Here is a 21,742-nt window from a genome sequence, read left to right on the forward strand (position 1 = left end):
CCATTGGGTAATCCTAAATAGAATGCTGTACTATAAGTACTAAGCAGTGTCAGACTGGCCCACTAGGATACCAGGAAAACTCCCGGTGGGCCCAGGAGTCAGTGGGCCCTCCTGCCCACTGGTCATTCCTCATTTCTATATGAAAATAAAAGGAAGGAAGGAAAAATAAATAATAATATATATGGGGAAGTGATTAAGAGAATAAATAATGTGAACAGAGAAGGAAAAATTGTTTGGAGACTGGGCCCACAGTCTAAGGTTTTCTGGTGGGCCCCAGGCACCCCAGTCCGACACCGGTACTAAGGGCTGCTCCCAGGGATCTTACGATTGATGGTGTACACAAACAAACCATGGGCACACATACATGTTAGATCACATCAGCCAATTAATGGGCAAAGTTCTGTTTTTGTTCTCCCATACTTCTTCCTGTTACAATTAGAGCTGCACTATTTCCTGGCAGGTGATCTCTGAGGGAGCACAGAGCCCATCATAAAATGGTGGCTCAAGGTAAAAGGTGTAAAAGGCCAGTATTTACTGATATAAGTACATATTCCAGTTTGGTAAAATTCTTTAATAGGCTACCTAATGTGATTGGTTAAGTATTCATTATGGGGGTATAGTTTTCATTTAATGCTGTTATTTTTGGAAGGTAGCTTAAAAAAATATGAATGTGCAGGAACCAAATCCAGTTTTAGTTTTTAAAGGAAAAAAATCTTCAAAGGGCCAGTCAGAACAGACCCTGGAAAAAATTTGCAGAACAGTCAATTTCAGTAAATCTTCCCATATGGTAAGAATGCACCCAACAATTTCATGAAGCTATTTAACAAATCTACTAGTACAATAACTTCAGGAAAGGAAAGCCCTGGCGCTATAAACACAGGGGCTGCATGACAAGGGATCCGAAACCAGCAGCCAGATTACACTGGTTTATGTTTAGAGATTGGCAGAATCAGATGTAGCTGTGATTGGGTGAGAAGCAATGAGTGAAGGTGGGGGAAAGCTGGGCTGTGATGTCAAGAGAGAAGCAGTTTACTTCCTATCTGAGCAGGTAGAAACATCCCACCTACCCTCCCCTCTTTTTTGCATATTTTGTAAAATGTCAGGAGATTTATGCTCTCATATTATCTATTAATAACAGAATGTGGATGTTTTCCTGTATGCATGTTATATTATGGTTTTGGTAAATCCTTGATCCAAGGAATGTTTCCGATCGCCATTGTGGTCAGGACGCCATTGTGGTCAGGAAGGAATTTTTTCCTCTTGAGGCATAATTGGCACACGCTTCAGGTTGGGTTTTTTGCCTTCCTCTGAATCAAAACAGTGGATATATGATAATGTATTTTAAGTTTTTTTGTCACAGCAGCGGTAGAACCTTACCATAGTACTGCACAGGTAATTTTAGAAGAGGGAGAAAGGAGGTTCTCTTCTTTGACTGCATGGTGGGACGCTACTACTGCTTGTGCAAGATGACAGCCTGCTTGGATTTCCTATCATCGAGACACTGCAGATTCAGGACCAGCAGAAGGCTGCTGAACTTCTATCATGGTGGGAGATGCAGCTCCTGCTGGTAGACAGGATGTTGGGGCCATCCTCTCTTTAGGTAGAGGCAGCCTAATACTCAGTGGTGGATATAATGACATAGTGCTGATCTCAAGTCCTTAGTAAGGAATGGCAGAGCATAGTAGTGATCTCTTATGGAATTCTGGCTTTGAATATTACCTGGGGGCGAGTCTGGCAAGGTCCTATTTATTTGATAAAATGTGAATAAATGCTGTGGCCTCTTTTTACCCATTTCTGGCTCCTGGTGTTTTATTAAAGGAGAAGGAAAGGCTAGTAAAGCAGGAGCGCTCCCCCTAGCATCTAGCGTCATAGCGTTGCTATGGCGATCGCCGCCCTTATAGAAACTGGATGCCGCAGCTGGCAGGCAGGTGCTGGGGGGGCAGAGGCAAGCAGGGATTTCTTAAACTGGAATTAGACTTAATGAGATGCCATATGAGACTTATAGTAATCTCTCTATTGTATAAACTAAGGCAAAGTCCAAAAATAAGCATATATTTTTTAGAAAATAATATTTCTCAATTTCAACATCTGATATGTTGTCTTTGCACTATTCACAATTAAATACAGGGTTTAAACGATTTGCAAATAAATGCATTCTGTTTTTATTAACATTTTACACAGTGTCCCAAATTTGGGCCAGATTCAGTTCAGTGACAAAAACGTTTATCACATAAAAACTGATGGACGAGGTTCAATTTAAGATGAAATTCAATTTTAAAAAAAATGATCTCGTGGTTATTCATGTAGAAAGTTTTTTTTTCAGTTTTCAAGTGATAAACCATGAGATGTTTCTCAGTGAATTGAATCTGGAATCTTTTTTGAAACTGGGGTTGTAAAACTCTGAGCATTAGGCCACCAGTAGGGCCAGATTGAAGTTCTGGGAGCTGCTGGGTTACACAACAGTTGAAGTATCATAGTGTCGGCTCTAGGTACACCTACACTATGTATGGATATCAAGTCTTTTCTAGACATTTTCAATGTCTCTTTATTCATTTATAAGTGAAGGAAAATACTAGGAGTAACTCAGTAATACTAGCTGAGAACTAGCTGATCCGATCTGAAAAGTGCCTCCTTCTTTTCATAAAGAACAAAGACGTACACCAGACAAGTAACACATTGAAATGTATTCAGTAAACTTTCATAAAACAATATTTCACATTGCATTCTGAAATTTACATCGGCAGTAGAAAATAAAAGCATATGAGGTGTGGCCTGTAAAGTGCAGTCACAAGTATTTAGAAATCAATATACACATGACAGTGACAGGAGAAAGCTTTGCACAGTGTCTATCTACACAATATCATTAAGAACAGTCTAATAATTTACAAATTATTTACAAATAACTTACAGCATAGTTGAGAAGCCAACATCTGTGCAAATTGCTAATAACAAGTTTTACGCTTGTTTAGTATTAACAGTGGGTGTCAGAGATTGTCTTGGCCTCTGAAATGAGTTTTACACAAAAAATATATCCTTTTTATAAATTAACTTGAATGTTACATTTATTTTCTTTTAATGGATGATAACGTATGTTCTTTCACCCCATACTTGATTATACAAATGGACTTGAATTAGCAGAGACATTCTTCCAGAACAGCACCATCTATAGGTCAAAAATATAAGGTATATTTGCTCTTCTTGTTGATAGTCTCTCTTTAAGCAATCATACAATATGCAGAATGTTAAAGTCTTGTGGAAAATATGAAAGTAAATTAATAAGATATATTTCCCTTTTAAGACACATGGAAACAATAATGGTCCCAAGAAACGACTGCAGGGAGAAAAGAAAAACAAATTAGACCTGCTACTACTCACCAAGATAATCAACGTTCCTACGGGGCCTATTTATTATGCTGTGTAAAAAACGGCGACAGAATTCGGCATACATTGCCAGTCTTTGCGGCGAAAAACAGTGTAATTTTTTAGTCTGCCAGAAATTGCATAAAATAAAGGCGCCAAATCTGGCATTTGGACACCAAAATTCGCCATTTGTTTTAAACAGCTTTTTACACTGTTTTTTTTAATAGGCCCTTAATGTACACATATATAGATATGGGTTAGTCCATATTACACAAGGCAGTATTAAGGAATTAATTGAGGTGTTCAATGACAAGGTTCAAAGCCAATAAAGATGATCCCTTGAATAGAACATGTGGCACTGGTGATTTTGAACAGCAACTGAATCTGAAAATGTTCTGGCATTGAAACTAATTCACAAAGGTAAGTTAGAATACAGGGGATAAATCCCTACTGTAAATTTGAGGGTAACAGACTTCCTGTTAAAATATAAAGTCAATAAGTAACTGGCTAGGAGATTCAAATAGATTGCACTCATAGTCTTCAAAAGGCTAAAGGCAGGTCAATGTGGTTAGATTGGCCAAACATATTGCTTATGTGCAGCCATCTTAAGGCTAATGCAAATTTGTTCACAAAGCCAGAATAACCAGAGGCCACGTATTCCACTCTAGAGCCAACTGCGCTCTTCTAGAAAGCCTGTTGATAGACAAATCTTTAAGAGGTGTAGGGGTGGCTCAGCTTATAACATATGGCTATTTATTGCACTTAAAGAAATAAAAATAGGGCATATTATATCAAAACCATGCTGAAATGATTGCTTTACAATAATCTGGAAACATCAGCAACTGAAATGGTGTAGACCTGTGATTGCTGGATGCATCCTTGGTGTGCACATATTCAGCTCATCCTCTGAACTGAGTAAATGGCTGGTTTATGAAGAATGTTACCCATTAAGCACTGTGCAAAGGCATACATTTATATGTTTACATATACATACATTAATATACAGCTTGTAAAAATCTTTCAGTCTGTACAATCTGACTTAGAAGCCTTTCAGGTTTCAGCTGAAAATAGATTCAATCTTTTTTCAATTTTAAGATTCGACCTCCTCAGCTGGTTTACAGTTCCCTGTGACACCACACAGAAGGTCATTAGGATCCTACAGTTTTACTGACGGTGTTAATATTTGGCAACACCCTTAATTATTCTCTGTATCCATATTTATTGTTTTTAACTGCAGTTCCCCATTTTTATATATTTATATATTTACAAACAAATGTTTGTGGGTGCTTTAGTGTGTTATGGGTCAGTAACACTTCTGATTTTGTTGTACTAAGTGTAAGCAAACAATGGAACATTTATGGCAGTGAAGAAAGAGAACCAAAGTGGCATGATCCATACCCAGTCAGTAGTGACTAGTGACTATTAGGGCTCAGCACAGGGACAGGTTATCTGACTCATGTTACTATTCTGGTATAATAAAATGTCATGCATTAAATCTGCTGTAGCTGTGTTTTCTTCCAGTCTTTCCAGCCAAAGAAATATGTTAGAGGGAAGCCATTATATGCTTCAACATGCTAAGACACAGCATGAATGGGAGAGCAGCAATTTTATCCAACACAAAAAAAAACCATAGAAAATGTAAAGACTACTAGTCCACAATTACAAATGTTGGCTTTAAGACTGTGGAAAAATAACTTTGTATCAAATATTTCAGTAAATTGAATCTTGTAAAAGTGGTATTCCTTTAGAAATTAATTAGTGGCAAAAAGCCCCACTGCACATAAAAAAGGTCTAAAAAGCAAAACAGTTTTGCTTGTTTTTTAATCCTTTCATTAGAATTGTACAGAGCCACGGAATCCAAGGATGCCATCATGTTCCACAGCAGGGATAAAGTTCTTTGTAGCAGGGTAAAATGTTTCTTTGTAAACACTTTACATTTTATTTTTTTAGAGCTGTAAACGATTCTTCAAATAAGTGCGGCATTTGAAGGCAGATTTCTCTGACACAGGTCACCCTTAGTCCCATTTCTTACTACTCCTCTAGCTGACAGCTCGGTCTGCTAGCATGCATTTGATGGAAAGCACTGCTGTGGGTTAAGGAGACAGAATGTGTAGTGGCTGGTCCAGCAGCTCATGTTGCTGTACTTGAAGGGGAAGTGCCTTTTCTCTCTCCTCCTTCCTTCTGGACTCTCAGCACTGGTTCACATTTTCCATACATGGAGCTTTGGCTCAACCCTTGATATCAGAGAAACTGGTGGTGCCTGCATTGCAGCTCTCACTACAGCTAGAAGATGTGCTTAAAGTGCTTGAAGCGGGTCCCGATTCTATATGGAAGATTTGAAAGAGTGGTTAGCATTAGAAATGTATATGCTCATCATTTACACAATGCAAAAAAGCCATTAGATCAACCTACCAGAGCTGCTTAAAGAGAGGGCAGATTTGGAAGTGCCTATGAGAGTCATTAGGTTGCTAGCAGGTACCAGACCTTCCTTATTGGTACTCAGGTTCTTCACATACCTGCAGCATGATTTGTAATTAACAACACAGAAACAACTTGGTTCACCAATGCACTCTAATAATGTGACACACACAAGTACATAGAGTGGGGCATGCATCCAGTTTTCAATATACAATAGCCAACAGCAACATAGGCTTTTACCTTATAAATATATATGTATTTTATAACACTATTGATTTCTTACTCGGCTCTTTAATTATATTAATGGCTCAAGGTCGCCACGCTGTAAACAATGAAAACCTGATGTCTCAAGGGCAAAACTCTCTTTGCCATCTATATGGCTTTCTAATTATTCATAACAGTGACTTTTCAAAACAGTAGAATTCTACTTGATGTTCTACAGAGGTTTCCATATAATTCAGATTCTAAAGAGATAGAATCCTTTAAGTAGTATTCTAAAATAACTAGGTATGTAGACCACTTAATAAAAACTTATCAATAAAGTTTCAAAAGCAGAGGCAGAAACAATGTTATATTGGTCTGCTAAATCTACCAAAGTGTTATTATGCATATTAATCCTCTGGACATTTTTTAAAGGAGAACTAAAGCCCTTTAGCAGAGAAGATCTGTGCGTACAAGGATGTAGGCATCTAGAAGTTCTCCATCTTCTTTTCTGTTGATTCAATGCACGTGCTCTGTGCGGCTTTCAGTTACTGAGCTTAGGGACTGACTCACAATATACTGTATATACAGAATGAAATAGCCCCAGTCTGACACTGAATTTCACAATATAATGCTGATAAGCAAATCATTCAGATTATTACTACATGGCAGCTCTGAAATGAGTGCAATTAGCCTCAGAATTTAATAATCAGCCCAGTAGCATCTGCTTGTATTACAGACTAACCTCACTGTTTACCAGATAATTTAGGACAACCCAAAGCTTAGCTTCTCAACAGCTGCCCAGAGTACACTGAGCATGTGCAGTGTCCCCGACAATCCTAACAAAATCCTAACAAAAAGGGGAGTTCCTGTGCACGTATGTGAAGGCCTGTGTCATTATTATAATAGGGATGCTGAACCTTTTAGGATTTAGTTCTCCTTTAATGGGCTGTAACTGCACAGCATCAAAGTCTTAGTAATGCTAACTAGGCTGCCGTTAAACTACTGGGTTACAAACGCTTTAAAGGAACAGTAACACCAAAAAATTAAAGAGCTTTAAAGTAATAAAAATATAATGCACTATTGCCCTGCACTTGTAAAACTGGTGTGTTTGCTACAGTAACACTACTATAATTTATATGATAAGCTGCTGTGTAGCCCCGGGGGCAGCCATTCAAGCTGGAAAAAAGGAGAAAAGGCACAGGTTACATAGCAGATAACAGATAAGTTCTGTAGAATACAATAGTGTTTTATCTGTTATCTGCTATGTGCCTGTGCCTTTTCTCCTTTGAATGGCTGCCTCCATGGCTACAGAGCAGCTTATTTATATAAATTATAGTAGACTTTCTGAAGTAAAAACACAACTTTTACCAGTGCAGGGCAGCAGCACATTATATTTTAGTTACTTTTATACACTTTCATTTTTTGGTGTTACTGTTCCTTTAATCTCTGCACTGTCCATCTCTCAGTAACCATTCAACCCCTTTGCTAAATGTCCCACCAGGCTATACGATAATCTGTAATGACTAAATTAAAATACATTGATAGATACAGTGATGCTTTTACGTGCCGTTCCTAGCATATAGATTTTTAATTCAGGAGTGATCAATAGCAATATAATGGCATACCACATTCCACCATCCTCTTCATGTATTATGTGAACAAGATCTCCACTCTTTACCAGCAGCTCATCTGAACCTCTCTCGTAATCAGCCACAACAGTATATTTACCAGGAGTCTGTATTGAAAATAGGATTGACTGTTAATTCATGCCCAGACCTACCCAGTGTATCAGCATGCATTTAGTTAATGTACAAGGTTTTAAACTTAATGGAAGCATTTTCATTTCTCTATTATATGCAGTGTAGGGCAGGAATGCTAGGCATAACACAATTTGTGGTGAACAGAAACAATATAACTGCCTCAACATCCCATTGTATGCAATAGAAATGTTACTACACAAAAGGGTTGTGCCAACACAGGAGCTGTGGTAATCTTGCCACAGTAATTTCACAGCTGTTGAATAACTCTATTGGTGGTAAAACATCTGAGAAGTACTAAATGCCATAGACAGTCTCTATTTAGTGGGCTGATGGGGGGGTGATTGGACCTCTGTGTACTTGAAATGCCAGGGCCTAGTTTTACTCCCAGTCTGGGCCTGGCCGACACTGGCTTGAACTTGTGTAACTTACTAGCTTTTTCTCTGGTGCATCACCTCCTCCATCTTCTTCTGCATCTGAAGAGTTAATTGGATCCTCTCCGCTAGACCAATCTTCATTATTTTCTTCAGAGACATCAAGTGAATGTGATGCTCTGTTCCAACCTACACATAAAAATATAATATATATATATATATAAAATGTAAATTACTCACTTTATATCTGCAGTTCAGAGTGCTCAATATATCAGTTTTTTTTTATTTTTCTTCTTTAGTAACTATATACCACTATAAGCACCACCTTCACAGAATAATTTAATATCCTGGTAGGGAGATGGGAGATGATTCAGCAGATTAGTCTGTACCTGATTTATAATGTGTAAAAGCCAGAGAGAAAAGGGCTGCAATGTCTAGAGAATAATAAAGTCTTTGGATGTGAAACCATCTACCATATTTACGTATAACATTATAAGCTCTCTCTTATGGAGTGAAGACTATTTCTAACCTCCTCAATTAAGATTTTCACTGCCCTTGCCTGGAACATATGCAGAAAGTAGTTCTGTACTTAATGCCTTGTTTAGGGAAGGCAACGGGTATACAAGCTTGCAGCATATTGCAGCCATTGTCTACACTGTGTCCGATCAACAAGATCGCTTTTTAGGAATGCATTCCAAAAAATAATTTCTAATATAAATATTTTCAAATGTAAATATTCCTCTAATAAAAAATAGTATTTAAAGGTTTAATTCTATGCAGAATTTAGTATATATAACATATTTTTTACAGCAACTGGTGGAAAAAATTTTCCTTTCCATTGGTAACTTTGTCATTTTTCAGGGTGTCACGTTGTTGTGTTTTACAAAAGTCAACACTGCAAGCCACAAGCGTGTGTTTGTGTGTATATGGGTGTAAGCAAGCATGTGTGTGCCAACACAGCTTTCCAAAAAAATGATAAGCTAAATTAATTTATTGTTTTGCTGTCTCATAAAGATCTTCTTTAGTAAGTACGGTAAAAGATGAATATTGGTTTCTAAGAAACACACACACACAAAACATACTATAGTTCCTGGTTTGTAGACAGCGTATATATGAAAATGCATGCTCACTCCTTTATTGCAAAAACAAACTAGGGAAGTTCCCCTTGTATTCACTGCACACCACCAAATTGTACCTTGCCTCTTCCGTTCAGCTGGGGTGAGCTGAGCAATACTGTGCCATCTGTCCTTTGTCAGTTTAAGTAATGAACGTTTATCTGTGAAAGAACTTATGATAAGGTCTACAGGCCTAACAGAAATCCATATATTACCGTGAATCCACTTGGTGTCATGTCATTGCTTAAAAGGCCTATGACCTACTCTATACTGTGCAACTTATCTACCACAGACAATTTAAATGGCACACAAAGCATGAGGACCTGTAAGAATAGAGCAATGTTCCCACTGGGCCAAGAGCAGTGGCTTGGGAGACCAAGCTTTAAGGCAATTTATGGTGAGAAATTGATTGAACACTTGAACGGGGAATACAGGCCCCCTCCCCATTATTTACACTTCTACAACTGAACCTTGTTTCTGTGGTGGGTCCCAAACTAAGAGTGGCACAGTGGCGCTGATGGCTGCCATCTTTGGCCACATAACTTTTGTTCTCAGCCTTGGCCACGATCACTGGTGACTATGGGAATGCTCACTATCCAAGGACCACATTTTAGATTTTAGCCCACATGTTGCTGCTGTCTGATCACCAAAGGTGGGGATCCCCACACCTTGTGTCTCAACCCTTTCTCCTTGTAGATTGTAAGCTCTTTTGGGTAGGGCTCTCTTCACCTCTTGTATCGGTTATTGATTGCTTTATATGTTACTCTGTATGTCCAATGTATGAAACCCACTTATTGTACAGCGCTGCGGAATATGTTGGCGCTTTCTAAATAAATGTTAATAATAATAATAATTGCCACCACCAGTTGCAAGATCTAAGTGAGACTTTCTACAGGGCACCAGAATTTGCAAATGATGCAGCTGAAAAGGGGGCTAGGGGGACCTGTGCACTGGGGTGAAAAAGCAAAAATTAAATGTGGAGATTTGCTTTGCCTTTAACGAAATGTCCTAGACATTCTTGGACCTATGGTTGAATGGCTGAAACAGAAATAGTATCCACACCATAATCCACATTGCATGGAATATGGTGCCTTAGAACAAGTATGAATGTGTATTTCCCACAGTGTCATTCCATTTTTAAATGACAAGAAGGAAAACCAATATGGATATTCATCATTCTTCATTCAGGAAAATAAAATTTTCTATGCATAAAAGCTGCTATACACACTTTCATTAGTGATACAACAACAAAAAGCTTTATATTGCCATGACTATTTCTGGATACCACTTGTTCAAATAAAAGTACACATATACAAATAATTTCCCCAAGTGGGAAATTTTCCCATAGATAAAAATAGAAAAAAAGGAAGATGCAGAAAATAGCAAGCGAAAAAAGAAGCCTGTAGCTGTACATCATTTTCTGTCATTAGTACCCATGGCCTACTGCATTATCAATACTGCATATGAAAAACTCATCTCTTGGAACTTGCTAATTTCTAGCACTGAGATCTGCTTGTCAGTGTAACTGGAGAAATGACTATAACCTGATAAAATTGGTGTTCTAAAGTGCTCTTTATCTTTATCAAAAAAATGTCCTGCATCTATTCATGATTTACTTAAGACAGGCATATTTGTGATATGAAGAGCTTTGTATCAGTGTTATATATGAAATATTTTATCACTCTACCTCTTAAACCAAAGGGAGTTGGGTCACTCTTTACTTCATGGCGTTTAGCTTTTTTGTCTGGGCTGGTAGGAGAGGCTGCAGAACGATGAAGAGGTAAAACATAGAAAGACACAGATACTGAAGGTCTGGAAAGGATAGAATGATTACTGAGCAAATGCAATACCTTTGAGTTTATCATAGGAGGATTAATATGCTTACAGTTCAACAGCAACTGATATAATAAGGTTCTAGGTGTTTAAAAAATGCCTTCAACTTGAATGGTCAAAGATATAGGCCCATCTACATCTCTATGAGTCAGTTTTTTTATATTATACAGAAGGCTGGTTAGTTTGATTGCATATTAAAATGAAGGGCTACTTTATACCAACAGTTTTATGCTTACTGAATGCTTTACAACCTATTTTTATATGTGATACTTTGAGTTTTATTAACTCCTGCTTGTGGCCTTAAGCAGAATTTAGTAAACAGAAGTTTAAACGGAACTACACATACAACCTATTTCATGCAGGCGGGGAGCTTACCCCTTTTATTGTGACTCCTTTGCATCAATGTTTTTGGGGGAGTAACCATCCCTTATCAGGAGTGTGTATAAGTTTACTAAGAAGTGCAGTTATAAAACTATTTTTTTTCTGCAGAATTTGGCCATCTAATTACATTTTAAAATTATAAATGAGCTCATAAGCAAAAAATAATTATTTTATTTCTCAGTATGTCAGAACTAACCAGATGAAATAATGTAGACTTTATAAAAGTCTATTTAAGCAGGAGGTTAATTGCTCTAAGTTGTTCAGTTTTATAGGTATACAGACACATCTAACTTGCAGTAGATGTAGGACTATATGGTCTTTATATAAAAAATAAGGCAGCGTTTTCCCATTTCTGCTGTATTATCTGCACAAACATTTTTAAACTTTACATTGTCATTATCATTCTAGATAGAATCAAAGGCAAACATTCTACACAATAAAGGATTTTATGTTATAGTGCATTCATTGTTAGATGTAAAGCTATAACTATAAAATGAAAAGAATAATTAATAGTTAAGAGCAGGTCAGTTAGTAATACCAAGGGCACCTTAAAATTATCATGGGATATAATAAAAAAACAAATTTCCAAAATAATGGTTGCAGTTCCTTGGTTGCAGAACCAAATGTACCATTTCATTAAGACTAGCACATGAAAACGGGCAGCAATATCTGTAAGGGACTGAGTAGATTAAGTATTGGCCAGCTTGAAAGTGAAGGGCAAGAGGAAGAAGATATGCAGATATAAAATAAAAATAAAAACACCACTAGCCACAGCACACCAGAAGAATGTGAGGGCTGGTCCCTGAGGTGTCAGCAGGTCCATCCAATGCCTTATTGTCTATCGATACTGAAGTTAGAATCTCCTACTACAGGCATGGGATCTATTATTGAAGAAACTTTAAATATGCCATCTCCCACAGAAGCAATTCTAAAAAAATGTATGATTTGCTGTGTTTAGCTTAAATCTATTATGACATGATGCTTTGAATTAAGGAAATATATCTGACCTGGTACACCCCAGGCCCCAAGAACTCTAAATAATAAATCCCATACCTGTATATAATTGTGTTTACAGAAGAAAGCAGAAAGTATGAACAATGATTATGGTCCTCCTTAACTACTTTATATCTACTTATGCTGATATGTTATTTAAGAGCTACAATGCCAGATTCTTGTACGTGGATAACATATCTGGTAGGTAATTACCTTTCTGACTTTTGAGGTTTGAAAAACCCTGCAAAGTGAACCGCTTTTTTGACAAGGCAGAAGAGTCTGAGGTAGGACTAGTTACTGTGCCATCTAGAAACGAGAGATAGAGAAGAGAAAAGGCCAAAGTAGAACCATATTGCTGAAAGGAGATGTAAAGAAAAGAGGAAACAACAAGCAGAGTTCAAGTATTTAGAGAAAATGTTTGGGTGTGACTAACATTTAAACTAGGGGTCCATAATAAACAGACCTTCTAAGCTGTATACAATTACTGATCTATGTACTAATAGGTTAGCTCTAACCAGACAGGGAAACACCAACCTTTGCCTTTTTCAAGGTATTTTGGTACAGATGTTAAGGAGACATCCGGATTCAATAAAGGCTCAGTTTTTCTTTCCTCCAGCTTTTTGATCTTCCCAGATTTGTTTCTCAGGGGACTAAAAAGATAATATTGACAGGTGAATTTTAGGGTTTCATGTGATTTACCTTTGTGTAACTGGAAATATTAACACAAAGTAAAATTTTATTTCAACACAGAAAAGTCCATAGCTTCTGTTTCTAGGCTGAGCATGGTAGATGCAATATAAGATAAATGCAAACGCAGTTTCATGTCTGTAATATTCCATTCACTACTTGTTAAACACACTTACCTAGTACTGGATGGGAGAGGAGTAGGTAAGCTGTTTGCGTGCTCTGCCGATTTATGGTGGCTGGCATCTGCAGAAAATTAAATACCCATTAACTTTATTTTATAATCACTTCATAAAGAACTTTTACTTTGCTAGAAATGTCTAATATTGTTCTCTGTGCTAAAGAACTTCAAGTACTAACCTTCCTCACCTGCTGCCATTTTACAGTTTTCTGGTAGTTCTTGCTTTTAAGCGATAGAAAATCAGGAAACTGCAGGTTTATTTAAGGAATATTTTAATTTTCCTGCAGTTGATTTTTGGGCCATTGTAGCTGAATGCCATTGTCTGAAGTGTTTGTGTCTGTGTTTTTGAGAAGGTGGGTATGCAGCTGCATTGCTTAATAAGTGAAGCCATCACAAAATCATCAATATTATCTCAAAAGAAAAACACCTCACCCCCTTAATAGTAACTCCAACTATTTTAAGTAATATTTATAATATAAATACTATAAACAATAATATTGATTAAACTATTAGTTCCAAGCAGTTTTTAAACCAGACAATGAATCTGTCATTATCCCTTTCAGGGGTGAAACAATAACACAGCTTCTGGGCCAGTAGTGGAAATACCTAGTAGGGTCCCCTACTGATGCTAAATCCTAATAAATATTTGTTTTACAAGTAATTTTTCCAAGGGAACTTTACATATGTTAATCATTTCTTAGAGAAATATTCAGTGTTTACCTCTGTGTGCCTTTAACTGGCTTGTCAGCACCTTTCTGATTTCATTTACCCAGGTGGCCTTTACTTCTGTGGTTGGTGCCTATTAAATAACCAGAACTCTTTTTAAGTAACATTGAAACACAGATCATTTGGTAAATAGTATTTTTTGTAAATAGTATACTATTTAATAGTATTTTGTAAATAGTGTATTAGTAAATAGTTCTCCAAGTGTAAACAGAACTGTTAGAAAGTTCCTATTTGTCCATCCATTCAATCCCATATTTTTATCTTTTTTTTATAAAAAAAAAAACACAAAAACAAGTTGTGCAAATAGTTATGTATGACTGAATAAATTTACCTGCACAATATAAACCTCCTCCCTTGCGTTGTACCAAATTTCAAATTTCCTATTGTCTCCTTTTACATACTCAGTAATTCCAACAAACATCATCTGTAATGATAAAGCAGAAAATGAGTGCCTGCATTAAACAGATTGAGATAGTCCTTTACTTTGAAACTGACCCTTCTTGTGCTCTGTCTACACATTAAATGGTCCTTACATTAAGAGTTTGCCAAGCTCATTTACAATTAGCCTTAAAAATAGAGTATGAGAGCACTTTTTATTGTATGTCTATCTAATGCACTGTACAATTTCAATAGCAAACTGATAACAGGGACAAACTGTCAGATTTAGCAACATAGTTGGAACCGAATGCTTTTCTTTCCATTTCTATGTTCTAAAAATGTAAGATTTAAATGTTAATTTTAGTGTTGAAATGTTGAAAACCAATCTCTAGTTTTTTGCAATGTAGCTGTTTTACCGGTGATAGGATGTTACATTTTCACTGCACCAGAGCCAAAATACTTAGATATCATCCACTGATAAAACTCACATCATGTGGGTCAGTCTCTGACTATATTGTGATTTAAGTTCCAATAATTGTACCCACTAATTTTGCTAATCATATTTTGCTCATTTCCTTTTCAGTCTAAACTGTGGATGTTCTTGGAGTCAGCCTTAAGCAGGGACTTACATTCAAGGAATGTTTGTAGCTGTAGGATGGTGCCTTCTCATAGCCCTCCCCATTCTCATCCCTCTTCTTGCAGAACAGCACAGCTTTTTCATGCAGAAACAGGTGTCTTTGCATTGGTTTAAACCTAGCAAGGTCCTTTACTTTGGAATGGCCCTTCTTGTGCTCTGTCCATACATTAAATGATCCTTGCATTAAGAGTTTACCAAGTTCATGTAAGTTCCCCTAAAAAACATAGAGCATAACAAACATTTTTAGTGCCTGACTATATATCAACTGCACTGTACAATTCTGAAAACACAAGTAAGAGTATAGGTAAAGCATGTCGTAAATGAGCATAAGTAAGTTAACAAAGCAGTTAACATGACATCATGACCCAATATTTTGGCCACTATGGCTAGAGGAAGGGACCTCTCAGAAAGAGATAAAGGGGTTCATCTGGCCAACATCACAGTGATGTAGGTATATCCACTTGCTGAGATTGCACATTCTTTAAAGTAAGACCGGCTGAAGTTATGGGTCAAATAAATCACCAATGGCAGCCGTGCATGAAAATGCAGTTTCTTTTCCTGTGCTATCTCTAAGCTGGTTTGATGTTTGATGGTTTGATGGAAAAAAACATGAATAAACTACATTCATGACAATAAATGACTACCCCTCAGTTTAGGAATTACTGATCTAAGGTGCAACAATGCAATGCTTATTTGTTTTCTTTTTCCCTGTTAACAGAACTAGAAAATAAACAGTAAAAAAAGCAGACAAGGAATAAAGCATTTTAATTCAAATCAACTCTGCTTAGAGGAACTACTGTGCTATACATTGTGTGCATGTTCTGTACATATTTAGTCCCAGTTCCCAGTGTATTGGGAAATTATGGAAACTGGTTTAAGGGCATATTAAGTGTTATAAGGTAACAACATTCTATTAACATAAATAATAGTTGCCACTTTCTTAGTGCCTAGCATACACTAGCAGGAATTAGTTGAAAACAAAACATTTCCTAATATTTTTTAAGAAAGGGAATAAAAAATAGTACAACTTGCCTCATATCCAGTGATTGCTATCTGATGCATGGAATCATTGACAGCTTTAAGAATGCCCAATATAGAGGCAAGTGCTTCCTGAAGATCTTCAGCTCCTTCACAGTTTTTACTATACTTAAGCATTTCCTGCAGCAAAACAAATTACTGTGATTTTAGTTATGAAAAAGCAAGGTGTCCAGGGGTTGAGAACCACCATGGTCTGGCACAGAAGACGGACACAAATAATTAGATCTTTCCCCACAGAAAGCAGAAACAATTCTGACAGACCATTCAGACTGCAAAGTTTATTTGCTGATTTCTCTTAATTCTGTTCTGATATCCAATGACATGCACACATGGATAAATACTATTTAGCCATCTGTGTGAATGGTCTAATTCTACTAAAGCTGACCATTTTTTTGATTTACATTGTTAAAATTGGCCATTGTAATCTTCCAAAGAGTGGATGGTTACAGAACTATATTTCTTTGGCAAACTATAATGAAATGTTATGTCAAGTTATACTGGTCTCAGCCGTGCACTGGCTTGTATTACACTGGCCTGTGGGCAGTCTTTTGAATGGCACTTGCCCGTTATTCTCCCATTGTATTATCTATACCTCAGAAAAAGTAAATATTTTCTTTTGTACTTTGTTCCTAGTAGTTTTTTTTGTAGTTGTGATCTAGCAAACATGATCTTTTGGTTTCTTTATCCAAAAAGACACATATATACTGATTACTTTGTACCTTAATATCTAGTTAGTTTTCTGAAAATAAAAATATGAGTTGGTTTTTCAGGTTAAAAATCACTGTTAATTTAAGGTGACCAGATCATTTGAAAATTCAGGGACACATGTAATAAATACATGTTGCAGGGCAGCGGATTTAAAATAAACTGCAATCAATTCAGCCCTGTTAGCTGGATGTCCCTGAAGTGATCTGTGCACCCTATTCAACTAGATCAGACCCACACTGGGCTCTCACTAGATATTTCCTGTTATTAAAAAGGACAAACCTCTAAGAAAAAAAGTGACTGTTTATTCCACAAACAATATGGACTGTTTGCAATATGGAGTAGAACACTGGGGGGCTGATTTACTTACCCACGAACGGGTCGAATGGAGTCCGATTGCATTTTTTTCGTAATGATCGGTATTTTGCGATTTTTTCGTATGTTTTGCGATTTTTTCGGATTCTTTACGAATTTTTCGTTACCAATACGATTTTTGCGTAAAAACGCGAGTTTTCCTATCCATTACGAAAGTTGCGTAAAAAGTTGCGCATTTTTCGTAGCGTTAAAACTTACGCGAAAAGTTGCGCATTTTTCGTAGCGTTAAGTTTTAACGCTACGAAAAATGCGCAACTTTTCGCGTAAGTTTTAACGCTACGAAAAATGCGCAACTTTTTACGCAACTTTCGTAATGGATACGAAAAACTCGCGTTTTTACGCAAAAATCGTATTGGTAACGAAAAATTCGTACAGAATCCGAAAAAATCGCAAAACATACGAAAAAATCGCAAAATGTTCGTTTTCAAGTCGGAACTTTTCCAATTCGGGTCGGATTCGTGGGTTAGTAAATCAGCCCCTGGGTCTTAAAAGTTAAAAGTCAGAACAATACCACCACTATAAAGTGCAGTGCTGCAACTTCATGTTCTTGTATTTAAGTGGGTGCATGAATGGTAAGCCCTGCATTTCTGTGTCCATAACCCTCGCCATTTACTAGAGGTTTGCAACCCAACTGCACCTTTAACAGAAGCTGATACTTTGTTATCCTTTGCACCGGCTTTAGAAGATAGGAATCCAGGCTGAGTTTATGGTCCAGTTTCTTTTGGCAATCCTGCAGAACAAAGAACACCATTTCGCACATTTATCCGGTTTAAACCAAAATGACCAGTATAATAATGCACATAATATACTATGGCTTGTCTTGTAGAACCGGCCGGGACAATATCTGCACGGTATGTTCACCCTGTGTGGGTTTGCTTTATGTTACTATTAAAATAAGTTAATCAACCCCCTGAAGAAACTGGTTCTGTGCAGGTGATTGCTAGAGGAACTGATGCGAATGGTGAACAATCTGTGCAAACCACTGTAGAATATGCTGGTGCTACGTAAATAAAGGCTAATAATAATTAAAACAAGAAAACATTATCACACACTTACCTGGAAGAAAGCAGCATCGGAGCATTGCCTCCACAAACTCTCTGACCGTGGCTTGTTCTGGCAGTACTTTTCATAGATCTGGAAATCTTCCATCTTTACCAAGAAGTGAGGAGATTTACATGCATATGTAAATAATACAAATACACCAACCAACTGACACTCATACAGTGGCATTAATATATGTGCATTAAGTCATTTCAAGTAACCTTTTTTTTTTTTTTTTTTTGAAAGAAGACTTTCTTCATAGGATAGTAATGATCCAGACTAATGCCTTACTAAATTTTAGACTTCTGTTACAGAGACAACAAACATCTTCTTGTGGAAACAAAGAACAGAAATGAGAGTTTCAAAACATCTGCCGTATGTATAGGAAAGAGCAACGTTCCAGTTCTGTTGAGGTTTTTAAGCTTTGTGAATTAGGTATGCGAATAGACATAATATTATCGTCTATACCACCAACAATTTGCAGCAATGCCATATACAAAAAAACATCACAGTGCATATTGTCATGGGAACATATATAAAACTAGAATAAGTGCAGAATCTAATGGAACTGAATACTGGGGACTACTGAAAAGCAAAACACAGTTTCCAGTGGTGGCAGCACTGTCAGCCATCTTTGTTTTCAGTATTTTATGCACTGGCCAACTCATATGTCACACACCTCTGAATCACCTACCCTTTCCAAAAAACACCTTCCCACTAGTTCTGGATAGTCTCTATAATGTTCCAGCTCTCTCAGAAATATTCTAGAAAAAAGAAATAGAATTATAGCATTCAACAGGATAATCTACTAAATGGAATATATACTGTGAGCAGATTATAGACAATACATTTACCAATTGATTTCAGTCACCTCCATCCATAATATAAATCGCTTACAACCACACCCAATTTCTTACATGCTAGCATTGTATGTTCAAATAGGTATCGTATTTTTATTTTCTTTTAAAACAGTAGGGCCACAAGAAATGAAGCATATTTTATTATATTTTAAAAATGCACTCACAGTAAAACTAGTATTAGGAGCACTTGTGCTGGACAGAAAGTCTATACCTTTTACAATACAAAGCAAAGAGTTTATAGCTTATTGTGCATTTAGAACAGTTTCAATTTACCTTTTTTAACATTTTTTCAAGATAATCTTCTAATCAACTTGTATAAACCTGGTGTGTTCTTTTATTTGCTGTTACATTAAGTAGATATAGTAATTTCCCAGGCATTTCTGCAATGTCTCTGAACGAGAACTGATTGCAACAGGATTAAACCTAAATAATATAAGTGTCTCATTGGCTAGTAGGTCAACTTACATTAAAAGGGACGTGTTGCCCACACATAAAAAGTTGCACAGTGAAAGTAATTTGCAACTTAAACATGAACTCTAAATTCCCTTTTTAATAACAACATCCATAACTGCTATAAACTCATTTAGAATTCTTAGTTGGAAATCATATTTTGCCTCGGGCACAAAGGTGGGACAGGTAATTACTTTCATTTTCCATTCAGCACTTCCTAGATGTCACTGCACTCCTCACATTCCATCTCCTTCCTCATGTCTGTAATTGTGTACCCTGTGCATGGGCATCAGCTCCCCCATTCTGGAGCATACAAAAGATTTTGTGGTGACACAAAATTTGCTTTAATAGTAGTGTCCACAAAATTGTACCTTCCTGCTTTCTGCAATTGTTAATTCAAGACTAAAGAAAACAAGATTTATATAATGTTTATAGCATAAGTTTATTTTGCCTGACTAGCACAAGAGAAAATAATTTTTAATAAAGAGACATTTATTTAGAGACCGCAAAACTGTTCCCTCAAAAAAGAACTGCAAAAAACAACCTGTTATGAAACTGGTAAATTTCTTCCATGTTGCCGAAAAGAACATCCTTCTTATTCTGGAGCACTGAGGGGATAAGGTCCATCACTAGAGGATTATTCATTTCAGCAGCATAACCCTACAAGAAGCATAGAGGAAAATGCAATATTTACCTGGGTAGTTTTTATTTAATTACATATGCTGCTATAAAAATATAAAATGAAATACGTCTGGCACTAGATATAGTAATACATTTTTATCTGAGCCAATCAGTAATATGCTGCACTGTGGTTTCCCAAACTATGTGGATGCCACCTCTTCGGGGGATAGAAGCAGCTGTGGGCAGGGTTGGGGCTGCTCAGCCTGAAGGCCAGTAAGGGTAACAATTGGGAAGTTTACTCTACTAGATATACCTGAAAGCCTAGCTTGAAGGAGAGATACAGTGAGACCTTGAAATGAGCACTTATAAGAAAATATAGGACAGCAAATATTTGTACTCATTCCATGGCCAAAGTGTGGACCTTTAAAGAGGACGTAGTCAACAGTTGGACCTTTAAAGCGGAACTATGAAAATTTAATATAAGCTTTATCTCATGGAAATATGAAACTAATAATAATATAAAAATCTGATGTTTCATAACAAATATATTAGATCTCAAATAACTAAATCCATTACAAACAAAATTTAACAAAATAACTGACTTGGGCACTTTTCCTGCATGTTGAGAAACAGGGATTTCCATCAAACTGCTCTGATGTGACCCCCTCATTCCATAAATATATGAGGCCACAATGGCTGTTTATATCATGCCTTCAAAGAGGCCCTAGACAGCGGCTGGACCTTTAAAGGTGAACTAAAATAATTTTACAGAAATATTAACTAAAAATGCTGTACTACTTCTAAAATAATCAAATCAATCTTCACAGTCTCCCTCTCAGCAATCTATCTCTCTTAGTGTAAAAGTCTGGGCCATATGACACATGAAAAGTGGGTCTAATACATGTTTTAGGGGGGCTCTCTTTCCTAGCAGATGTATTGGATCTCAATTAACCAAATCCAGTACATACAAAATCTAACAAAATAACTGACTCCGGCACACATCCTACATGTAGAGAAACAGGGATTTCTATTAAACTGCTTTAATGTGACCCCCTCATTCCATGAATATATGATGCCACAATGGCTGTTTATATCATGCCAGGAATTACTTGGCATTAAGTAAAAGGTGTTGTATCACTTCCTGTGACCTCACAGACTGCTGCATATCTAGGCACAGTTGAACACAAGGACTACGTTTCCTGTGTGCCAAACAATCAGAATATTGGCTTTTACTTCATATTAATGACCCTTAGTGATAACCTTGGTGAAACATGCCATAAAAATAAATGCAAAAGGAGCAATACATCAGTCTTACATCAATGAACATAAACACAACCTATTACTATCTGTGACAGGTTTATTGTCTAGGGAACAGTGTACTTACATTTTGCTGTTAGAAGGGAAGTGGCAGGATAGATTTAAAGCCTCACTAAATAATTTTTGCTCCTTATTGAATAACTGAACATATTTACTTATCACTGCATACCTCAATCACAGATAGAAGTTCTTCCACATATGCCCTTTCTGTCTCAATAAGTTCATTCATGACATGTCTGGAAACAACAGAAGCAGAATGAAAGAATTTCCAGAAAAGCTGCACATATATTATGT

General features: G+C 36.7%; 1 protein-coding gene across 10 annotated transcripts in view; it reads right to left on the reverse strand.

The window, feature by feature from the left end:
- Positions 1–2,665: 2,665 nt before the first annotated feature.
- Positions 2,666–21,742, reverse strand: part of mcf2l (MCF.2 cell line derived transforming sequence-like) — a 133,916-nt gene continuing 114,839 nt past the window's right edge. For 7 of the 10 annotated variants that reach the window (XM_012957900.3, XM_012957901.3, XM_031897032.1 and 4 more), the window contains 17 exons: positions 21,618–21,684; positions 20,055–20,170; positions 18,895–18,964; positions 18,216–18,308; positions 17,797–17,889; positions 16,074–16,199; positions 15,034–15,255; positions 14,358–14,450; positions 14,021–14,099; positions 13,299–13,365; positions 12,970–13,085; positions 12,649–12,741; positions 10,916–10,990; positions 8,172–8,302; positions 7,608–7,717; positions 5,773–5,876; positions 2,666–5,683 (listed from right to left, as the gene is read on the reverse strand). In XM_012957900.3, the coding sequence (XP_012813354.1) occupies positions 5,589–5,683; positions 5,773–5,876; positions 7,608–7,717; positions 8,172–8,302; positions 10,916–10,990; positions 12,649–12,741; positions 12,970–13,085; positions 13,299–13,365; positions 14,021–14,099; positions 14,358–14,450; positions 15,034–15,255; positions 16,074–16,199; positions 17,797–17,889; positions 18,216–18,308; positions 18,895–18,964; positions 20,055–20,170; positions 21,618–21,684 (1,750 nt within the window). In that variant the 3' untranslated portion in view covers positions 2,666–5,588. The remainder of the gene's footprint in view (positions 5,684–5,772; positions 5,877–7,607; positions 7,718–8,171; positions 8,303–10,915; positions 10,991–12,648; positions 12,742–12,969; positions 13,086–13,298; positions 13,366–14,020; positions 14,100–14,357; positions 14,451–15,033; positions 15,256–16,073; positions 16,200–17,796; positions 17,890–18,215; positions 18,309–18,894; positions 18,965–20,054; positions 20,171–21,617; positions 21,685–21,742) is intronic. The other 3 variants (XM_012957904.3, XM_012957906.3, XM_002933006.5) reach the window with 3 other exon arrangements.

The sequence above is a fragment of the Xenopus tropicalis genome, chromosome 2, assembly GCF_000004195.4.
Source record: "Xenopus tropicalis strain Nigerian chromosome 2, UCB_Xtro_10.0, whole genome shotgun sequence".
NCBI lineage: Eukaryota > Metazoa > Chordata > Amphibia > Anura > Pipidae > Xenopus > Xenopus tropicalis.